General features: G+C 43.0%; 1 protein-coding gene across 1 annotated transcript in view; it reads left to right on the top strand.

Moving 5' to 3' along the window:
• Positions 1 to 1,204: 1,204 nt before the first annotated feature.
• arhgef39 (Rho guanine nucleotide exchange factor (GEF) 39) overlaps positions 1,205 to 24,044 on the top strand; it is a gene marked incomplete at both ends in the record, with an annotated part of 35,306 nt that continues 12,466 nt past the window's right edge. Inside the window, 5 exons of the mRNA XM_080538365.1 lie at positions 1,205 to 1,354; positions 6,888 to 6,982; positions 11,274 to 11,394; positions 13,867 to 13,985; positions 22,120 to 22,190. Of these exons, the coding sequence (XP_080394491.1) occupies positions 1,205 to 1,354; positions 6,888 to 6,982; positions 11,274 to 11,394; positions 13,867 to 13,985; positions 22,120 to 22,190 (556 nt within the window). The remainder of the gene's footprint in view (positions 1,355 to 6,887; positions 6,983 to 11,273; positions 11,395 to 13,866; positions 13,986 to 22,119; positions 22,191 to 24,044) is intronic.

Genomic DNA, 24,044 nt, shown 5'->3' on the forward strand with positions numbered 1-24,044 from the left:
ATTGTTAAATACATAATTCCTATGTGTTCATTCATAGTTTTGATGCCTTCAGTGAGAATCTACAATGTACCAAATAGTCATGAAAATAAAGGAAATGCATTGAATGAGAAGGTGTGTCCAAACTTTTGGCCTGTACTGTATATTACAACTTCCTGTTGTATTTTAACTTTCATAGCTGATTTTTATTAATTCAATATGTTTTATGTTGTGTACATTTTTACACAACCTACTATTCAAATGATAGCCTGGCCTTTTTGCAGAACACACTGCAAAAACTGTAAGCCCAGAATTGCCTCATGTCATGATGCAATTTACTGTAAGTTGACTACACTTTTAGTTTATTCTGTAGGCCTGTATCATCCTCTCATACTCTGGCATGCTGAGCATGTAGCAGTTTGGTCATATATTTTCATAATTCCACACTCATTCTATGCTACGGCAAGCTTGACATCTGTTCACTGACAACAGAAGTGAGATTTACTGCTAATGGAAAAGCATATCTAACACATCATGACAGAGAGAGGGAGAGTAATGGCAGGCGAACAACACGCCGTACTCTAAGTGGCTACCGGTTGTTCAATCACATACCTTAATAGTATACCATAACACAGGCCAATCACGCTGGAGAACAGACCTCGGCCATTTTGTGCCTCTGTGCGGGGGAGAAGGGCAACCTGTCTGGCCTTGATCAGGCCTACTTGTTTACAGTATGTTAGTGAGTGGCTGACGCGCCATGGCACGGACCCCTGGGGACGGCACAGGGGTTAATTGCTGCTAAAGCGGTGGTCTCTGAGAGAGAGAGAGAGGGAGAGAGAGAGAGAGACACAGACAGAGAGAGGGAGAGAGAGAGACAGACAGAGAGAACACTGTGCAGACCAATATGACATTCTAGTAATTACTTTGATCGTTTCATTATTATTTTCAACTTCAGATTTCCACTAACAATCTAGTCAGTTGCCATAACGATATTAACTTGTGAATTAATAACATTCCTATTAAGGATGGCATAAAGGCTAGTAATACCTAATCATCATTCAGGAAGTGCACCATGCATGCACATTTGGTAAACATCCACATCCCCTTGTGGTTTAATCATTGAAATACTACTGTACAATGTGGTTTGGGGGGTTACTATAACATGTCTGTATTGATTTCAACGGTACCTCCTACAGTTACCCAGAGTGGGTGTCTGCCTCCAACAGCCATGAGCTTCTCCCCCAGCCCGTCCTGCCTGGCTGGCAGCCGCAGTGTCCAGGAACAGCGAGATCGCTGGGAGAGGAAACGGACCTGCACCGCCCGCGAGCTGGTCAAAACCGAACAGCACTACTGTGAACAGCTGGAGCTGGTGATCACGGTGCGTTCAGTCCCGTAGTAACTTTCAGTCACCGATGCTAGTCTTCCAATATGGGTTGGAAAAAACATTATTTGTAACAGTAGTCATCAGGTTATCTAACCTGCATATTCTGTACACCACCAAACTGGTAGTTACATTCACAGTAACATGCCCACTCTTTCTACCCTTGAAACACTGACACACACACACACACACACACACACACACACACACACACACACACACACACACACACACACACACACACACACACACACACACACACACACACACACACAATGGTGCATCTACCAGTATAGTAGCCTCATCCATGTAAGTAAGTAAAGCTTTATTTATATAGCACCTTTCATACAAGAAATGCAGCTCAAAGTGCTTTACAACAGGAAAAAATAAATAAATAAACATATATAAAAACATTTACATGCATAGCATGAATATAAAAGCAGGGGAAAACAGTAAAAAGAAAAGGTAACGGTCAGTCTTTCTGTACTTCCCATTGGTTTTCCCCACAAACATCAGTTTTTGGAAAAGGTCTGTCTCAGTCTCTGTGTACGTTCTCAGCCTCTGTGTACGTTCTCAGTCAAGGAAATTACCCACAAACTATCCTAGCTTGTCTTGCCGGATCGTTGAGGCTAGTACCATTTGTTCTTACAAGATGCACCTTTTTTGTTTTTGGAACACAGACACACGTCAACCACTAGTCAACCACTAGTCAACCACTAGTCAATCACTAGTCAATCACTAGTCAATCACCAGTCAATCACCAGAAGTGCGTTTTTAGCTTTCTTTTAAAAATATTTTGTGAGCTGGCTTCCCTGATCTCTAAAGGTAATGTGTTCCAAAGCTTTGGGGCATAGTTGGCAAAGGCTGCGCTCCCGATCTTTACATTTACATTTTTGGCATTTAGCAGACGCCTTATTCCAAAGTGACTTACAATCAATACATTTGAATACTAAGCATGTGAATCAGCAGTCCACCATTCGTTGCAGGAAGAGTAATCTAGCTCGGGCCCGGGGCCACTGATAGAAGAAAAAACCTTCTCCCTATCGCCTTCTACTAAAACCTTTTTATTTTTATTTTTTTCTGGAGAAACTGAGAAACAGTACAAGGGGGGCAATAGAAGTTCTTAGGGACACAGTAGAGGGGAAAGCGGGTGTCTTTAGGAGACGTAGTGGTGAGGGTCAGAAGATGTCTCAGGAGGAGCAGTTAAGATGTAACCTGAAGAGATGGGTCTTCAGTCTACGACGGAAGATGGGTAGTGACTCAGCCGTTCTGACGGCCGTGGGGAGCTCATTCCACCAGCGGGGAGCCAGTGTTGTGAAGAGACGTGATCGGGCAGCCCGACTGCTGTGTAGAGGAGGTGGGGCTAGTCGGCCAGCCGAGGTGGAGGAGCGGAGTGAGCGGGCAGGGGTTTGGGGGGTTACCATTTCCTTCAGGTAGGCAGGGGCTGTCCCTTTAGCTGCCTGGTATGCAAGCACCAGGGTCTTGAATCTGATGCGAGCTGCTATCGGGAGCCAGTGCAGGGTGCGAAGGAGAGGGGTGACATGCGAGTATTTGGGGAGGTTGAATACCAGCCGGGCAGCAGCATTCTGGATGAGCTGCAGAGGTCTAATGGCTGATCTTCTTCTGACTGTTGCTGGGAACCTCTAATAAACCTGCGATAGATGATCTTAGTGTTCTTGAGGGTACATAATTGGCAAGGGAATTAGCAATGTACTTTGGGCCTCGCCCATTAAGGGCTTTGTATATAAGGAGGAGGACCTTAAAATCAACCCTACATGTTACTGGCAGCCAGTGCAGAGTAGCTAGGACCGGAGTAATGTGTTCTCTCCTCTTGGTTCTACCGTATTTTCCGGACTATAAGTCGCTCCGGAGTATAAGTCGCATCAGTCAAAAAATGCGACATTAAGAGGAAAAAAAAACATAGTCGCACTGGACTATAAGTCGCATTTATATTTCACAAAATCCAAGACCAAGAACAGACATTTAATCTGGAAAGGCAAGTTTATTCAACTACACAATAGCACACAGAACAACAGGCTGAATAGAAGTCCGGTATGTTAACATAACACATTAACAGTTATTCAGCAACACAATAGCATAAAGAACATACCTGGGAGGCTGAATAGGCTAAATGAACATAACAAGCCAGCGAGTCCAACAAGCAAGTTACCAGTAAACAAGTTCACCAAGCTACCGTTTGCTTAGCTTCAACAAGCTAATGTTTTAGATCAGTGGTTCTCAACCTTTTTTGGGCCAGCGCCCCCCTGTCCATTATCCAGGTCTCTTACCGCCCCCCATCAAAAAAAGTAGGCTTATTTTCTTCCCTGAATATTAATGTTGACTAATATTCTGTGTTATCACAGAACAACAATAACACAGCAGAGATTTCACACATGTCCGGTGCAGAACAAACAGTAGGCTACAAAACTGTATTATTATTACAACTAACATTGTTTGTTTTTTAAGTGTGCTGGTGTTGCATTTCGCCAAATTGCTGTTTTATGATGCTAATATTTATTCATTTTTGATTGGACTTTGGGGGGGGGGTGTCACAATATGGCGGCAAACGCTAGGGGGCTATTATTTAAATATTTTATTTAGTATTCTATGGTATTATTTTCATAAACTGACCACTTAGTTCGAATTTCTCATATCAAAACATAACAAAGTTCAGAGCACTGCGCTCTGGGAGCGCTCAGAGATGGGTGCTCTGACTGAAAACACGGTTTTGCCCGAGCAAACTGACCGTTCGTGCATTTACGAACGTACCTGTAATAACACTGCTGACAGCTGATCAATCGCAAGCAGAGTAGTGGGTTCCTATAGCAACAAAAGACGTTGACAGCTGTTTTGAGTGCTTATGTGTTCGTTTCCAGGACATCAGAGGAGCAACATATCACTAAAAAGCGATCGTATATTTTAGTTTGTAAACGTTAAGACGAACACATCGCAATGCTAACCTCAGAATGGCACTAGGGATAACATCCACAACAACACTTAACAGTAATACATTTATGTAATATACTGTGATGAACCTGCGAGGGGAGGGGACATTCGTAGCTGATTTCTCTAGGTTCGATTATTGGTAAGCGACAGAGAGCTTTCCGGACTGGTTACAATACGATCGCTTTTTTGAGATGCAGGTTGTTCCTGCTGTGATGTTCTGGTATGGTGGTATGGTATAAGGCAGGGGTGCCCACACTTTTTTGAACCAAGATCTACTTTTCAAGTAGCCAGTCTGCCAAGATCTACCAGTCTAGTTTAAACATCGCAAACGTACACGCACGTACTACAAACACACACACGCACACACACACACAGTTCCCAGCCTGCATAGTACAATACACTTTCTCTCTCTCTGTCACACAGCCACACAGGAGAAGACCATCACAAACCCTCCCTCTTTGCTATTCTCACACACACACACACACACACACACACACACACACACACACACACAGACACAGACACAGACACAGACACAGACACAGACACAGACACAGACACACACACATACACACACACACACACACACACATACACACACACACACACACACACACACTCACTTTCTCTCACTCACACACTGACAGCCAGTCTGCAGTACCATAGCCAACTACTGATCCAACAAACAGAAAAGTAAACCAGATACAAAACAGGTAGTTCCCTAGTTTGAAAGGAGGATATAAATGCATTTCTCTACCTTAGTGGGAGACCTGGCACTGGGAGGAGGCAGCTAGTTTCTAGTAGTCAGGGCTGTAGGAGCTGGTTGCAAGGTGTAGGCAGGCTTGCAAGGTGTCATCAGCCACTGTGGATCTGTCATCGAAAAGGCAATCTGCAGCCTCGAGAAACGCTTTTTTCACAATTTCGCCGTCTTTGTTTTCTTCTTGTGTTTAACAAGAACGTGACTGACGCGATAAGAAGCTATCGTTGCAGTCGTACGTTTTCGCTCTTTTGCCACATTTCCCTTCTTAGAAACAGCCATCATAGAAACAGCCATCATAGATAGAAACAGCCATCATAGAAACAGCCATCATAGAAACAGCCATCGTAGATCTGCAGATCAGACAGACGCACTTCCAATATCACATCGTGTAAAAAAGTCCTCCTCCCATTCTGGATGGAAGTTGTACGTTATTGGTTTCTTACTTGGTCCAGCGTCCCCACTCATTTGTATACCCTTTCTTTAGTATTACATAGTAAATAGTAGAAATTGGAAGGCTAACTAGTTAATTAGTCTCGCCGGTATTTAGTATTTTGTAGTTGGCGCTGTTGACTGTGCATGCGTGGTGAACCGTGTGTTAGGTGAAAAGATCAGATCGCAGACTGGCTTACCTGTACGTCAATCAAGTGGCAAAAGCCATAGTGAGGATGGATGATAGGCGAACTTTTTTTTTTTTTTTCTCCTTTTGGGTTTTGTTCAATGCCATGCGATCTACCCATACTACCTTTGAAAATACGGTTTGTCCGAGCGAACTGACCGTTCGTGCATTTACGAACGTACCCGTAATAACACTGCTGACAGCTGTTTTTCATGAGAAAAATACTTTATGCGTGACCGCCCCCCAAGAACACCTCAACGCCCCCCTTTAAAAAAATATTTGTTCCAGCGCCCCCCGATGTTGTCTGAACGCCCCCGTTGAGAAACGATGTTTTAGATAATTTCTTCAGGGGTATAGGAGCAGCATATAGTTGTCACAAGCCCAGAGCGGCCCAGAGCGCCCTCTGTCGGCTGTAGACGGCAATGTTTACTCCTTGGTTCATGTCAGTCAGTATGAAATTATATATATATATATATTGATATATAAGTCGCACCTGACTATAAGTCGCAGGACCAGCCAAACTATGAAAAAAAGCGCGACTTATAGTCCGGAAAATACGGTAGTTAGAAGTCGAGCTGCAGAGTTTTGAATGAGCATGTCTGTGCATGTCTGCAGCCCAGCACAGCCAGCCACTCATTCAAGAAATCTCTACCCTGTGTACCATTATGACCCATTTTTTAGCCAATCCAATTTGCTAGTCCCATATTGCTTTCAAATGGCTTGAGACCGACACAGCTGTCCTCTTACTGCCAGAGGTGGTGGCGGTGTGTAAAGTAACCCTCTCCATGCTAACTTGTCCTTGTGAGTCACCAGCAAACTCTCAGATATGCCAGTGTACAACATGATGTTGCAATTTAACATTTGTGCTAAGGGGCTAGCTAGAGCTATTAACTGTATGTATTGTTGTCTTATTATGTTAATGAAGTGGTTGATTATCAGAACTAAATACATTTTTTTGATGTATGACATTGTATGTTTTATGCAGTCCCGTCTTTACCCCCCTGGTTATACTCTGTGTACACTACATATTATTGTAATTGAGATATCATCAGTGGTGCAGGCACTCTCTTCCTATGATGTTCCTTTTTGTCTCGAGGGTATCCAATACAAGATGACAGCCCCAGTTAGATGGCGAGTCTTATACAAATGGCGGAAAAAATACTTAATTTTGTCCTTGTCTTCTTTTTTTCTGGTCTTTTCTCCTTCAGTATTTCGTGGAGATTTTGAAGGCCAAAGGAACCCTCAGGCAGGACATTAGAGAAAGCATCTTCAGTTCAATTAAATCCATTCATTCAGTAAACCAGTAAGTATCTTTTGAATAATTAACGGAATATTCATGCTGCGGAGTGGGTGGGGAGAAATAAATATGGGAAACTTAATTGGCCTCCTGCATGAGAATGTCTAGATAAACACACAGTTTGCTCAACATAGGCCTTATCTTTACCATTGATAGGAATCAATCCGGTCTAGGACTAGAGTGTGTTCCAGTGTCCAAGCTAGTGTCGTGGATTTAATTGATTCTTAATAGATTGAGTTAAACTTATAAAGCACAAAGAGCTTAAATCAATTGTCTCCAAAGAGGCCTTTTATTAAGTAAAGTCACATGCGAGCGGAGAGAGAAAATAGCAGAACAAAAGGCAACAAAGCAAAAGCAAAAAGCCCCCAACATTGGGCGGGACTTATATTTATAGAACTGTCCTTGGTCACAAGGTCACTATTCTTGGGAACCAATCATATAGAAATCTGTGATTGCACAAGTTATGGGCCCTGTCCATAATCGAAATGTCCCTCCCTTACAGGAAGGAAATGGGCCTTCCTTGAGTGCTAGATTCACCAAACTGTAGAGAAACTTCAATTCTCAGTATAAAATGATATAAAACCACAACACTAGCATACCACTAAACCCTAATTTACACTACAGGACCAAACCAAGCTGAGCTATTCTGGGCTGGGCTGGTTACCCATCCACCATAGTTGCTGAAAACAGTGCTGAATAGGAAAATGTGAAGGGAACATTTCTGAGCCAGCACAGTATGGTTCAGGTTGTCCCTGTAGTAAGTAAAGGCCCTTAGAATGCACTACCAATGCTTTGCTTCATTCTATGTAGTACGATAGTGTGCATATTGGAACACAACCATGCTTAGAACTGTATCATCTTCCCCTGTCCTTCGCCTGTAGTCTAGATGTTTAATATCCCACCTGTAGTTTACCTGAGAGGTTACATTAATCTTGACCTTGATGGGTTATTCCATCAATGTCGCTAAAGGAAAATCACAAGTCTCATGAGACTTATCAAAAATAAGCCTGGATTTTCCTTTCGCAACATTGATGGAATACCCCCCTGATCTCCTGAAATGGTAAACCGTTTGGGTTATGTAGTGCTTCATTTAATAAATGGAGAGTTTGAATAGGACCACATGCATATTTGATATCCCGGCTCTATGGTCCTAGCTCTTGCACTGCTTTGGAGTCTTTGACGAGCCTCAGAAAGCCGGAGCCTTGTCTGGTGTTTCTGGTGTTCTCACTACTAATTCATGAAGCCCACTTGTGGCCCATCCTACCAGGCCTCGACAATCCCGTTCTCCCTCTCCCTCTCGCTCTCTCTCTTCCTCTCTCTCTCTCTCATACCCATACCCATACTGTGAATCACAACCCAGAAAAAAGCAGTTTGGAATTGATCTGACGATTAAGGTGGTGCAGACTAACTTCAAATGTTAGTTTGAAGAGTTCCAAAAGTTAGTTTTTGTCAATGCGAACTGCGAAGCTCATTATTGGACAGCACAACTGTGGTTGGGACTAGTCTGCGATTCATCCCAGTCTGTTGAGGTTCTGAGAGGTTATTTTAACCATCTATTCCAAATGAAGAAACATCTACTCTCGAGAAAGCAAACTTCCAAGTTTTCCTAAGATCATCTTGCAAGCATGAACAAACCCCACTTCAATGTCCTCACAATGTTTGCTGTTATCTTCCCCTTTGCAAATTTGGATACAGTGTATTTATATATTTTTATTTCATCCCCAATCACACTGCGAACTTCTTCTGTAACACCCTAATAAATATGTTTCTGGTAGAAGGTTGCATACTTGTTCAGATACAGTACTGTGCAGCGTCAGGGGAAATCTTTCTTGATTGAGAATTATATTTACAGTCTAGATAATGAAATGCCTTGAGTCCCTAAGATCCCCATCCACTCTAGACTGACAGGTCTTCTTCCTGAGAGTGCCAGAATTAAGACTGAGGGGTGAATTACCAAGTGTGATGTATTGGATTCATTGTTACCCAATTTCCATACATCTTCATTATAAGGCCCTTATTGAATGGATGGATCAGGCAGACTGGCATGTGCTCCGTTTGGAGGCTTGAAGATACATTTGTGGTGATGCTGATTTAGAGGAATGACTAGTTGGCTTTCCCTTTTCCAATAAGTCTCATCTGTCTATCATTTGGGAGATGATGGTTGCAGATTATGGTTGCAATAGGTGCGATGATAATGTGGTTGCAGGTGGATAAGGAAATGGAGATGAGAAAGAGGACCCTCCCTGTCAAACATGCCATATTAAACAGACAGTCTCAGAGGAGGGAGGTATATCAATTGACATTTCCTGTTTCTATTTATTTTACTCCTGGGTGGCGAACAACTTTAATGAATTCCAGTTTCATTAAACATCGCATGTAACAAAGAAAGGAAATATTTGAATATGTTGATACGCCCATGCCATTCATCATCGTTATAGCTGTTTATGGAGAGTAGAGACCAGGCGTTGGTGGGAGCAACCCAATTATCCCTGACTGCTCCATAACAAACCGTGATAACGAACTTGAAAGAGCTGTCACTTTATCGAGTAAGTAGCACAAAATCAAAAACGTATTTGAAAGATGAATATTCCAAAGAACGCGTCTGGGGGGCTTCTTAATGAGAGTAAATGCGATATGAAAATAGATCAAATAACATCCCACATGACGGAAGTCACTCCTTGTCACCGTTGAAGAAGATAAAAACCTGCTGCATAAAACCAAGTGGTACACTCTTTATTGAGTTCAATAATGTTCTGCCCTGTTGTTTTGTTTTCCATGTTGTGGGTAATCTGGGTATGTATGTATGTGTGTGTACAGTATGTCTGTACAGAATATGTGTGCGTGTGCATGTGTGTGTGTGTGTGCTTGTCCGTGAGTCCGTCCGTGTGTTTGTGTATGTTGGGACATGCTAACTACACATTAGCAGTAATTAGTATTCCTCCTGTTGTAGCCCTCCACAAATGAAGCCACATCGGCCTGGATTGTTTGGTCCAGGCTGTACCCACCCCAGATGTCGCAACTGCTAAGAATTAATGTGGATTAACGTGACGACAGAGGAATGCTAATGTTATCTACCGCCTGCTCCTGACGGCCAGACAATTTAATTGCCCTGAAAAAAAGTATAAAAAATGTAATTCGTAATTTCATATTTATCATAATAGCCTCTGGCTGTGAGGGAGAAAAAAAACGGAAACACTGTTTTTCCCGCCCTTTGCCCTCGTTAGAACTCTCTTGGCTGCTCCGGCATCTCCTGATTACGAACAGTGGCTACCTTGGCGCGCAACTTCATTAAAATCTATTTAAATCAACTTCAACGGCAAAGTGCTCCTTCTTCCAGCATGTAAGAACGCAAAGTCTCTGGGAACATCATTAGAGAGTAGGACTCTGTATGTGTGTGTGTGTGTGTGTGTGTGTGTGTGAGTGTGTGGGTGGGTGGAGGGAGGTACTTACTCTAAGTTTGGATAACAAGCTCCTTCACAAGTGTCAACACCCCCAACCAATTGCATCCATGTTACAGTAATGCAGCTGACGGGCTGAGCGACTGCTTTGCCTGACGCCTTGATCGTGTTGTTTTGTTCCTGGGTTCAGCGGGCGCATTCACACTACAAAGTCCCTCCCGGTGCCCTCGGGGTAGACCCCACTGCCTGAGTCCCAGTAAATGTGTCACACACACAGGGAGAAGCCCCTCAAACAACACCACAGTGTCGACTCTTAAACACCCATTAACCAGGAAGTCAGCCTCTGAACTTGACTTAACCTCCTCACTCTCTCCAACATGTGTTCTTTGCCCAAAATTGATGGTTGGCAATCTTGTCAAACTTGTTTTATTTGAGCTTTTTATGTTGATGCAGAGTAGCAGTGCATTCTTAGGCAGTAATATTGCAGTAATATTGCAGTAACTCAGAGTCCAATGTGGTATGATGACTCAAGGCCAGATGCTCACTGGGAGGTACTTTGGACATGAATGCACAGAAGAGTCTGTGGTGCACAAGGAATATGCAGCCTGATATTGAAGTAGCTACTTATGCCACAATGTCCTCAATTTGTGTTGAAAAGGCCATTGCTGTGTCCTGACAGAGCCCTCTGGCTGGCATGCAATAATATGTGACCCGGACCCAATGGAAGCACTCTATAAAGCACTCTGTAAAGAATGTTACATTGGTGATGTTTATATTCATAGTATTGCTCTTCTCATAAATGATGACTGTTTTATGTATAATAATAATGATTATTATTATTATTATTATTATTGTTGTTGTTTTTTATTATTATCATTTTGTCTCTGTTCTTTGTTCAGGACACTGCTGGTCCAGGTGGAGCAGGGGAACTTTGGACGGGCCTTTGAGGAGTTCTGTCCTCACTTGCACCACTATACCACCTATGTGGACAACATCCAGAACGCCAGCAAGGTCCTTGGGGTAAGACGTCCGTGCCCCCCCAGCACATGTCATGTCACCTGTCTCTCTGTTATTAGATACTTAACTGTCCCCACTCCCCAGAGAGGAACATTAAGTTCACAGCCCATTGTTACAGAAAAATAACCCTAATGTCACAGCACAGCAACATCACATACATCACTCTAATGTTACTGTCTGAATATATTGGGTTTCCTTCTCCTGTGTGTTGATGGTGATTCAATTAGAACTCTTTCGGGAATGACTCTGTATCATTCAGATAACTGATGACTTCTCTCAATATTATTCATGGATAGGTTCGTGGATGTAGGCTGTGTAATCAATATACAGTAAATCTTTGAAATTAATTTCTTTGGCGAAACAAAATAGGAGTCCAAAAGACAACTTTTGTACCAAAGTTTCCCTCCACACACCCTCATTCTGGGCAGTTGGGCTATTAGCAGCAGGGTAATGCAGGCCCAGCTAAGAAACACGGCCTGTCTATATTTAGCATTTTGAAACATTTCACAAAATGGAGTCACCTTCTTGATTGGTGGATGACACCCACTCCTGAGCTGAAGGCCCCAGCGGTCCTATTAAGTCCAGCACTCCTCATCTCATTACGACTGACTTAAGTGGTGCAGCGGGCTCCATCATTTGGCCTAAAAAGTGCAATGGGGAATCTCTCAGCTAATTAGCATCTTCGCTCACAAGGTACCTGTTCCTCTAGCACATGGATGAGTGGCTGGCCTCAGTGGCCTGGCTGGCTTACTGATTCTTTCTCAGGGTGAATTCACCAGTTAGCTATGACATAGAAGGAAGGAGGAAATGCTGTGGCACTGTGGTTACATCACGTTTTAATGCCATTATTATGTCGGTCTTTAACAGAACACGAATGACTGAATGGTCACCAGGAAAGAGGTGAAATGTATACAGTTAGAACTGTGTGTGTGTGTGCGTGGAGCGTCTCTTTCAGCGGGGCCATGGCATCGCCCGCTAACATCTGCTCTTATTTGTCTACGGGAAGCCCTGAGCTGCACCAGATATTAATGTCTTAATTAAGAGGAAGGATCTGTCTGCAGCAAATGTACTGATCCGATTGATTAGGGACTGAGCCGCCCGAGTTAGCATTGATTCCTCCACCGGGTCTACATTGCTATAATTGCCTGAACATGGAGCCGCATGTTAGCGACGTTAGCCACGGACGCGTGACGCGCACCGGGGTGATCTGTCCCTCTTAAGCAAACAGTGACCCTCTCTGGCATGATGCTGTGACTTCACCCAAACAAGGTCTGGATTCCGGTTTGAATGTGCTTTTTCATCCAGTGTATTTGATGTTGTTTGAAAACAGTTTCACAGGGGTGCGAACTTGTCACTTTTTAGCCGCTTTGACCTCAAAATAGGTCAACAATTTTCATAAATGTTCTTTGTTTTCAGGCAAGTCATCTTTTTGGGCCATCACCAGTTTGCATCCCTGGTTTCAGTTGTGCAAATAAATGTGGCATGTATCGTGTAGATCAATATGAGAGTTTTCTATTAGAATGATATTGTAGTTTAGAGCTACAGTAACCTCCATAGCTTTCAGACAAAAAAGTCTGTTCAACCACTGTTCTCAGTTCAGTCTCTCTCATTACACCTCTTGCTCTTAAGGGATTCCTCTCACATTGTGCCCATCATTCAAGTGATTTAGAGTCTGTCTGCTTCACTGTGTCCGACTCCAGCAGCCAGAGGCATAATGGCAGGCTAAACAGCTGTGTCTGGTGTGAGCACACACAAGCATACACACACTCATTGACTCATTCAATCACACACACACACACACAGACTTGGCCACTAAGGTGAGGCAGCATCAGTGTGTATGCCACAGTGCTGTCTGTTATGAGTGAGGGAAGGATAGAGCACAGCTCTGCCCTGGTTGGCCTGTGTAAATACAGGAGCATTGCTTGTTTTGATGGCTTCCGCGGATGACAAGATAAGACTTTTTTTTTTTGCCCTCCAAATGTTGACACATACTCGTGTTGACATGATTTGTGAATGCATATTTAATGACAGAAGCTGCTTACCCCCCTTCCCCTCCACCTCCCCCCCCTTCCACGCTCCATCTTAACCGGCAACTGGAAGTAATGAGTGACAGGAAGGTGATTCGTGGGGTTTGTCAAGGGGAGTACGCTACGCACACAGAAAGTGACATGAGATTGAGCGGTTGTCGCGGGTTGTGTCATGTACCATCAGTACCAGTGACTGGGAGCTAATGTCATTAGGAGATGGAGGTGGAGATAGGCATGATGAAGCACAGTGCTGCAAAACATGTTTTCCTTTCCACGTTGTCCGTTGTTTCAGCACTGCCACAGCGACTGTGGTGGCTGCATACAATCAGTGAGCTTCATTGATATGAATTATTAAATGACTGCCAAAGCAGACATAAAATGGAAAGTATGAGTAAAAAAGTATAACGGCAGAAAAAAATAAATCTTCGTCTCTTGTCTAACACCACAGCTGCAGATGAAGAAGAACAAGGCCTTCAGACGTTTCAAGAAGCTGCAAGAATCCAGGCGAGAGTTTCGCAACTGCAAACTGGAGGACCTGCTCCCACTGCCCATCCAGCGTATCCAACAGTAGGTTTTCGGTGAAGATCGACACCGTACATACTACATCTACACCGTAAACATCTGAAGTGTCTTTGGATTCGCTGTCTTTTTGATTGACTGTCAAGTTAGCTGGTACACATACTGTACTGTAAGCCTTTACCTTTTCCCTTCACAAGCTTCTCTCACCTTCTCAGGGTCACTACTGGATATGGAAGTAGCGTTCCGCTGAGGAGAACACGTCCGCTAGGCGGGTCGTGGTTTTCCATGCTTGAATTCTCCGTTTCCCGTTTGTGTTGTTTGTTCGCCAGTCAACCGCTCCAGTGACAGATGTAATTATTATTTGATGTAACGCCCGTGTAAGCACTCAGACTGTCCAAGAACTGTCAAAAATCCCCTTTTGACAACCACCCTGTTTTTGTTGACGGTAATTTCATGCGGTCTTGAACCCAGTCGTTAATTAGTGAGAACATGAGAAGAAAATGGGCCGAAACACGCGTATGAACGTCGGGAGATGCGCCGACATTGGTTTATCAAGCTGGTCGGTTGTCTCTTAATTAATCTTGTCTTCTCCGCGTTCTATATATATACAGTACCAGTCAAAAGTTTGGACACACTTCCCCATTCAATATATGTTTGTGTAAAGTAAGCTCTTAACACAAACTGTCAATCCATCAAGCGAAAGAAAATATTGTTTTCACCTCAACATCTGTTGCATCCACTATACCCAGTGCATGTTGAGTTAGGTTTCTATTTTATGTTTAGATCGATCTCACACACATGTTTCTCTCTTTATTCCTGTGCATGCCCAGAGAGATCAATAGCTTTAGTCGCCCACCCAACACACACACACACACACACACACACCTCTCATCGTTTGAGGAAATACAGCACTTTTATATCAAACTCGGCCAGGCTATGCGTAACAGTACTATTTTCTCCAGACCTGCCTTGATCTGCAGCGCGGCCATCTCCCATTGTTCTCCATTGATTCCCGGGCTCTCCTCAGTGAAACTCTGGAGGCTCCGGGGACATGCCTAATTGTATGATGATCTTAAGTGGCTGAGCCCAAGTGTTGCAGATAATCAGGAAGGCTCGGCGCCCGGCACCTTGTACCACGGCTCCCACAGCTGGGAACAGGAGGAAATTGTTGTCACTTATCGCCGTTCAAGGATGATGGATGGCGACCACAGGGCTGGAGTATGGATACTTAAGGTGCTGCATGGGGGAGAAATAAAATCATTGGCTTTATTAAGTGGCATTCACTGGCGCGGGCTGGCTGAGAGCCATCTGCTCTCCCCAGAGTTTACGGTTATGACAGTGATGGGGTCTGGAGTTGATTGGGACTTGTGTGAATAGGACATCTCTCTGGCTGCATTACCCGTGTTCGTGGCGATAATAGAGATGAAGCTCTCAAAGAGACGGTCGTCGCCCGAGACCTCGAGGCAGCGGCTTTGGGTTGACCGCCATGTTATGCCGTGTGTGGGTTGGGGGGCGCTGTACAGTTTGTAACTGTTTCAATACATTTTTTAAAATCTATTAGATTTTTGTCGTCATATAAATATACGTGATCCAATAGCAACAGTGTCAAGGCACGTTTTTGACTTTCATGACGTTCACGTCACGTGTCACCTAGATTGATGCGTGCACTGCACTTTAATTTACTGTATGCCAGAGTGTCCTTGCTTTCTGAAGACTAATTGCATATATCTTTATCTATATCTATTTGAAAATCTTGGGTGTGTATACCTGTATTAGTTATTCAGTTATATGCTGGTAAAGCAACTGCAGACACCCAAACAAACCTGCAGCGCTTCAATGCTGGTGTAGACCGGAATAAACTCAAATCTCTTTCCGTCAATCATATTTTCCAGAGACTTTCAGCTATATATAGTATATATTGATAGCGAAATATATCTAGTATTGATAATCTGGCTCCAAGGTAATTATCACTATGTGCAAAGAATTGTTGAGAATGTGCTTATTTAGTGCAAGAAAGGTCAAATAGAACGAGGCTTTAATAATAATGTATCCTTTATACATTATTATGACAAGGCAAATACTTAATAGAGATGTTACATTCTGAGAGAGAGAGAGAGAGAGAGAGAGAGAGAGAGAGAGAGAGAGAGAGAGAGAGAGAGAGAGAGAGAGAGAGAGAGAGAGAGAGAGAGAGAGAGAGAGAGAGAGAGAGAGAGAGAGAGAGAGACACTGACTGACTGACTGACGAGAAATAACTACTGACCTCTGCTTTTATACCATCCTAAAAACCACAGTATTTAAATTAGGAGCTGTTGATAAGCACCCATCATACATCTTATTGGAACTGAACTGATGACATCACAGTTTTGACACCTCCAAACATTCCATAATAATAACTTAAATAACTTTTTATTTGTATAGAGCTTTTCCTGCAAACGTTGCAGCTCAAAGTGCTCCAATCATTATATAATCATAATTGTATTATTTAGTCATTTAAAGGCAGTATTAAAAAGATGGGTTTTTAGTCTTGACTTGAACATATTTGGTGAGGTTGCATCCCTAATGTCCCAACAACTCACATAGAACTCACAGCTCACACCCTTCCATGGATGGTAAATTTAAGACAATGGAAATGTTCACTCTTCAATGGTATTGTAATATTTGGCTGCTCAATGTGCTTCTACCGTAATATAATTTAATATTCTTAATTAGTTCACTTCACCCATTATTCTAGAATAATTAGCATTTTCAGCTATGCATCACGTTTATTAAAAAAAAGTTTATAAAAAAAAAGTAAATAAATACAAATAAAAGATCTTACGTTGGCCAGACTGCTTTAATGATTATTTGCATAACGATCTATTGACACTACAAATTCTGTGTGTGTGGGTGTGTCTTTGTGCTGTAGCAGGAACAGCCATAAGGTCATTGCCATGGTTCCTAGATTTTGCATTGGCCTTGCTTTTGTCCTGTATTTGTGAGAAGTCGGTTTAAAAGTGATTGCCAATGTGTTGTGACAGGACTTCAGATGGCTTCCTCTATACCAAGTGCTTATTGCTGTTGGCAATGGGGTCAGAAGGTCATCGTTTTTGATTAAATTTCTTCTTCTTTGCTTCTCTTCGTTGATGCTAGTAGTGCAATTTAAAACGGGCATTTAGTGCCATCAGTCGTGAGTCAGAAGTTCATTGCCACGGTGTGTGTTCTATGTAATTACATAGTGAGACTTTGAGAAGAGCTCATGTCTCCAAGGTGAACCGTAAGTCGTTGTTGATGCTGTTGTTAATGCAGTTGGTACGTTTACTTTCACCGAAAAAGTGCTGTCCTTCACTCTGAAACCTCAGATTCTTTAGAATCTCATCAGTCATGTAGGCTAGTAATGACCCTGCTATGAAATGCTTTAGAACATTTAGTTCCTATATAATAAATGTTACTACCGCCCTGTTCAAATTGATATTCTGATTTCGCAATCAACTTACAGAACACAATAATGAATGTGGCACCAATACTTTTGTAGTTAAACTAAACAGTGTCTTACATTATCCACATATGCAGCAAGTCCCATTCTCTTTCAGCAAATCCTCGCTTCTCAACCGTTTACAGAGAGAGATAAGCTTCTCTTTGCGATTATTTTATATAACATTTTAATTGCTGAAGTTTTTGAGAGTAGAGTATCTCTGCACACTGCCTCGCAGTACTACGGGATGTGCCTTCCTCTTTCTTTTGAAGCTATTAAAGTTGAGTAATTATGCACAAGCCTATGCCGTGTTCACTAACCCATGCAAAAGCCTGACAGTGCCTGTTGTCTCTTAATTAGAAATTTGAATCCTTAATGCACGTATTTAAAGGAAAATAATTAGACAGATATTTCCTCCCTCTCTTCTTCTTTACTGACGTGTGTAAGTGCCCGAATGACCCAACATGTCTGCCGGGAAAGAGAAAAAAAAGGGGGAAAAAACAAGGAGCGCATATCATCTGCATATTACAAAGGAATTAGCAAGCCGTGGCAGCCGCATCCCCCTAACTAGGCCACCGCATGCTTTCTAATACTACGTTCTTCTTCATTAGAGTATCTGAACTGTTATAAATACGGTTCCGATTACGTTATTGTCTCGTTATCTTCTCTTTGCTTTGCCGCTAATGAGCGGGACAGGGCGGTTAAACGAGCGAGTTCCGTTTACATTATTTGGAATGTGCCGCAATAATGCTCATTAGGGGTGCTCCCTTTTTGTTCCCCAGTCGCTTTAATTAGGTTTTCTTCACCCCTCCTTAATAAGGACGAGGGCATCCGCAGCTGATAAAGCCTGTAATGTATTTGTTATTACAAGACGAGACAAGAAGAAAAATAAGTGAAATTATTTCTCTTTTAAGTGTCTCTTCATTGAAGGCGGCTTAATTGGAGCTTGTTCGGTTTCCCTTTCATTGCTAATGAGTAATACAGTACAACAGTGTTGCTCTTTCCTCCCCTCTCGTTGGGGAAGGCTTGCCGGTACGCTAACTCGGCAGTTCGGCTCTGCCGCTTTGCGATTAGTTGCATTCAATGTTCAGAAGGAGTTTCTGTCTGTAATTTTAGTCCACTGGACTGACCTTCCTGGTATTGGGCTTGACCTAATGATTGATCCGTTCATTAGTCTACACCAGCTTCATGTGTCCAAAGCCCTTACTGCATCGGAAAGCAAGACCTAACTTTGATTTCAACCTTGAGTTGCATTAAGCAGTAGAGTAGACCAATAAACTAAATTGTCAATGAAATCACAGTCTATGTGACATGAACATTGATGTTGCAGGATTCCCGATGCTTTCATTTGAATTATGCAGAATCATGCCGATTCATTTAGGATCAGGGAATCTAATGAAAAACCAAAAAGACCCCAGGTGGTTGCTGCAAAAGAGAAGATGTTCTCAGTCAATTTACTGGTAAATTAAGCGTTAAATAACATGTTCTATAACATGCAGTACCAGAAGTTCCTATTAAACACTGAATAGTTTTTGTTTCATTTTATTTACTGACTATTTATTGACTCTTTATTGAGATTGGAAATCTATTTTGCATGGTTGCTCTGGCAAGAGAGTGGCTAGTCGTCAGATCGCTCCTAAACAGAAAGATACTGTCAGTATTACAAATAAGGAAGTGGCTAGGAATAACAACTCAGCTGTATACACAGCTCCTCTGTTATCACTCTCCCCTGCACAGTGCACATGCTCACACACACACACACACACACACACACACACACACACACACACACATCACTCATCCCCACTCCACTGCCATCCAATGGGAGAAGTGCAAAAGGGGGGATACGGCACTCAGTGCGCTAGCATCACTAATGGCCTCTCTGGCACCTGTGTGTCTCTAAAAACAAGCCCAGACTGCACAAAGAGTAGGACTCTGAGAGACTAGGGGGGGGGGGAGGCGGGGGAGACAGACACAGCGGAAATCAATGTCAATTGTCAATGCACTTCAAGGTCACGTTGTCCTTCCCAACTGCAGGATAAAGATTTCTGAGAAAGCTGCTCTTCTCCACAACTACTTTTTAGAGGGAGATTGAAGAGGGGAGGGGACGGTAAGTAAGAGAGGGAGGGAGGGAGGGGAGGAAGATGGGTGAGAGGCTACTTTAATGTTCCCTTATGGATCATACTGCACCTATACTGCACTATGACATGGACATCAGCTTTCAATATGCCTCTGTTGATCACAGTCACACTCTGCCACCTCTATATATCTGTGTAGTAACGCTCTCATTCCTCCACAGACAACGTTGGTGTTGGAGTTTATAGTGCATTAGTAAAGGCTTTGTAAACGCAATGTGTGTTATTACACAAGTGGATTGTGTCGTTCACTGTTCCTGGTTTCACTTTGTGTAACAACACAAACCATTGAAGCCCATGCTAGTACTGTACAATGCTGTTCCTAGAGTCATTACAGAGTCAGGCCTACCGGGTAGGCCTGTACTGTAGGAGCAACTAGCAACGTGTCATCTCCGCAAGCAACACTTTGTTCCTGAAGTCTTTGACCATTGTCATTGTCATTGTCGTCATTTGGATTAATGTTAGCTCTTAGAGGTATGGGGGTTTTGAGCAAAAGAGTCCTTGTGTTGCTGTTTCTGTTTACTGCCCCATATAACCCATCTTTGTTTAACCACCAGCTTGAGCAGCTGTGACAACACTTTTGTTTTGATTTGTGTTCACTCAGATGAAACAAAGAAACACGATTCTAAACTCCTATAATGAACCAGCTCAGTTCCAAAGCTCCCCTCAGTCTAAGCTCTTAATGTGAAGGCTTTTGGCTGATCCTCTCTCCACCGTCCTGAATAAAGAACGATACAAACCCCTCCTTTCTCTCCGTTTCACTGTGGAACAATAGCACATCACTTGTTTTCATCATCTCAGAGAAAGGAGAAGGGGAATGAAAGAGAGAGAGAGGAAGGAGAGAGAAAGTGAATGTGAGAGAGAGACTAAATAGGAAGGTTCTTCTTCTCCCTCTCATCCAAACTCTCCTTCTCTAGGTCGTAGTCTCTCAGCCCTACCTAAGAAATCGTTATAAGTGGAGTTTAAAGTCAGTGCAGCGGGAGCAGGAGTGTCTCTCCGACTACACAGTGCTCTCACACACACACACACACACACACACACACACACACTACTGTCGCTGTTCACAAGTGACAGGTGACACAGCCTCGGCTGGTATTTACACTTCTACATGGCTGCAGGAGGCCCGAGGCGGTGACACTCTTCCCCTCTCGGCTCTCCCCCAATTAGGAGAGAGCCTCTGTGCCGCAGCTTAACCGGTGCTCCCTGGGAACGACGGGAACGGCAGTACTTACACTCAACTTTTTGCCCTCAGGGATTAGAAAAAGTCTGGCATTTGAAATGGAAATGGAGCACCGTGGGTGACAGTTGTATTTTCAAATGTAGGTACTGTTGCACCAAAAGCAGTGTAGCAGCATCTGCAAACGTTCAGGGAAGAAGTCATACCTTAAACAAGCAAGACGGGTACTGTATGTCAATGATGATTTCTACTTGGGTTTCTTTTACTTTTGGCTTTACGATTGTTGTTAGGAAGTTCCCAAATAGTTTCAGGCCCAGGGAAAACCTAATCTAGACGGCGAAATCTTTAGGGGCCGGTTTCACAGACAAGGCTTAAGCCTAGTCCTGGACTAAATCACACTTTCAATGTAAAATCTCCATTGAAGATGTTTTTTAGTCTAGGATTAGGCTTAAGCCTTGTCTGTGAAACCGGCCCTACATTCTTTACTTTTTTTTTTAACATTTCAGGTGCATTATGTAAATGTGTGTCTGCAGTTCTGACGGAGACGTGGTTTCTGCAACGAAGACGGGTTATAATATGATCAGGTCTCAGGAGCCGCGTTGGGATAGAATTTTTTTGGGAGTGCTTTATTATTAAGAAGAGGCCATTGATGCTTTGAGAGTGGTTTGGAATGATGGGTACTGTAAGTGAGCTCATCATCTTTTGCTTTTAGCGCAAACAAAAAAAGAATTTCTGTTCTATATCACTTCATGTTGAAGCCTGTTTCCATGGCGAGAGGCCTATATTTGTCCTGTTGTTCTTCTTCGGCGTATGGGTGGTTGTTTTCCTCTCCACTCCACCAGGCACGGGGCAGAGGGGCTACCCTTTTACCACCTATCACCATCTCTATTCTGTCAGGTTTTTTTGGTTTTTGTCATTTTTTGGTCATCAGAATTGTATTTGGGGCTTAAACAGTCAGTCACTGTACTTGGGAGACAATACAAGCACATGAAAGGCTCCTGTGTGGTCCATTGAAGCTCCTGTGTGGTCGTGTATGTCTGCTGGACAGAAAGATGCATCCCCGCTTCCCTCTGAAACTCTCTCTTCTTGGTTTACTGCTGTGAGTTCCACTCGGGTTGACTGAGGTGCATTTTGCCAAGTCCTCGAGACATGTCTGTTGCTTTCTGCGTCTAGTTTTTGCGCTGACAGGATATTATTATTGTTTGGAGAGGATGGCAAAGAGCATGCTGATTAACGTCTTACTTCCTCCCGCAGACGTCTGGCTGCATAAATAACGTTTTATCGAAATGACAAGGCCCGTCGGATATGCTTACACCAACTTTTTGTTGTCGTGGTTGGTGTTGTTACTTTCCGTCTCTGTGTGTTTATATTTAGACACGCAGTACAAATTGACCTTGTTTATTTTCTTTCTTTTCTCAGGTACAAGCATTTCTTACGCGACCTGACGGAGAACACTAGTCCAGACAACCCGGAGTTCCAACAGCTTTCAAGTAAGTGTCTTTCCCTTCCCTCGCGCAGGCTAGCTCAACAACCGTCGTGTTATCTTTCAAGGGAAAATATTTATGGATTAACCTAGCCACGTTTCGAGAGCCTTTATTGTCTGGGGCTGCAACACTCACATATTTGCACGCGTGTGAAGCTGAGGTTGATGTCGCTGTCACCTAGTTTTGATGCGCACCTCTTTCCCATTCTGAGTTTGTCAGTATTGTTCCAGGGTTGTCAGCACTGAGGACCTAACAACAAGTGAAATCGTTGTGATGATGACGATGATGTGCTTTGCGTCGTTCGTCACAAAGGCTTTTGCTCATTTTAAGTGCAGCTCCCTTCAAGCCTCCCTGACAGGCGAACTCACACATGTAAGAAACTAAAGACACAGTACAGTACCAGGGGAGGCTGGTGGAGGCAGAACTCAGAGTTTGATACCATTCCTCATTCCTTGCCATGCAACGACAATGAGCCCGTCCTCCGATTTCTACCTCCGTCAGCCTCCCATGTACAGTACAGGCGGGTAGAAGATGGTGGCTACTCTACGACTAAAAACCCATCTTTTTAATATTGCCTTTAAATGACTAAATAATTAAATTATGATTATATAATGGAGAACTTTGAGCTGCAACGTTTGCAAGAAAATTGCTATACAAATAAAAGTTGTTATTATTATTACTCTACTCCTCCATTTAAGAAATGAAATCATATACAGCAATAGGGTGCGCAGACAACACGATACACCACTAGGCAGGGGAGGCTGGTGGAGGTAGACAACACTATACACCGCTAGGCAGGGGAGGCTAGGGGGGGTAGACATCGGAGGACAGGGCTCATTGTAATGTGTGCCTGTCTGCCTCCACCAGCCTCCCCCAATACTAGCCAAGTTTTGTGAAAGTAAAAAGATGGTGGTCGCTATCTTCATTTGAGGAACAAAGAACAATGCTCTCCCTCCCTTTCATCACTCATTTGTTGTTATTGTCACAGCAGAGAGGAGGCTGGAGGAGGATGAAAGCATGGCAAAGCTCAACGTGAGTAAGTTCTCGATGTGGATTTTGACGTAATTAATTGGGACCAGATCAGAGGATATTAAGCGGCGATATATTAATAAATAAAATCTTCCAACATCAACAGAGCCCGATAATGACTAATCTCAATCGTCAAATAAACAGCAAATCCGACTTAAGCGCAAATGCACACAAGGAATTATTTATGTGTATCAATTAAAGTCTCATTGGTTGCGTGCTGCTTTTGCTTACAAATTAAAACAGCCCCTGACTCTAAGATGAAGGTACACATCGAAATGTGCTCCTCCAACGCCTCATCCTCCTCTCATTAGAGTTCCTTTTTTAAACTCCTAGCTTTTTATGAAGGGGGGGGGGGGGGGGGCGGTGGAAACTTTCCGTGCTTAGCTTGGTTGTATTGTAAAGGGAATTATTTAAAAAGAAACCCCAGACAAATCACATTGTATCTGATTAAGCAAACTAGCAAGAGAGAATCGCAAGAGGCTTTGTTGTTGTTTTCATTTTTCTCTTGTTATGTTGCTCTGTTTTTGTTTTCTTTTGTTATCTTTGTCTGTATTATTATACTTTTTTTTTACATCACTATCTCATATTTGTATATGCATTTCGTTTCGGACGGCATGGTTTTTAATTGTTATAATTGGTACTTCAAGAGGTTGTGTGTGTGTATGTGTGTATGTGTGTGTGTATGTGTGTGTCTCACACTGTGTACTTCTGCCTGCTTTACAACCCACCACGATACATTGGAACACCCCCGACAGACTCAGTCAAAGATTCATTTACAAAAGTTAACAATGTCATGCTCCTCTAACAAAGTGCTTTTTAAACATTCTTGAT

The sequence above is a fragment of the Nansenia antarctica genome, assembly GCF_963989245.1.
Source record: "Nansenia antarctica genome assembly, chromosome: 8".
NCBI classification, from domain to species: Eukaryota; Metazoa; Chordata; class Actinopteri; order Argentiniformes; family Microstomatidae; genus Nansenia; species Nansenia antarctica.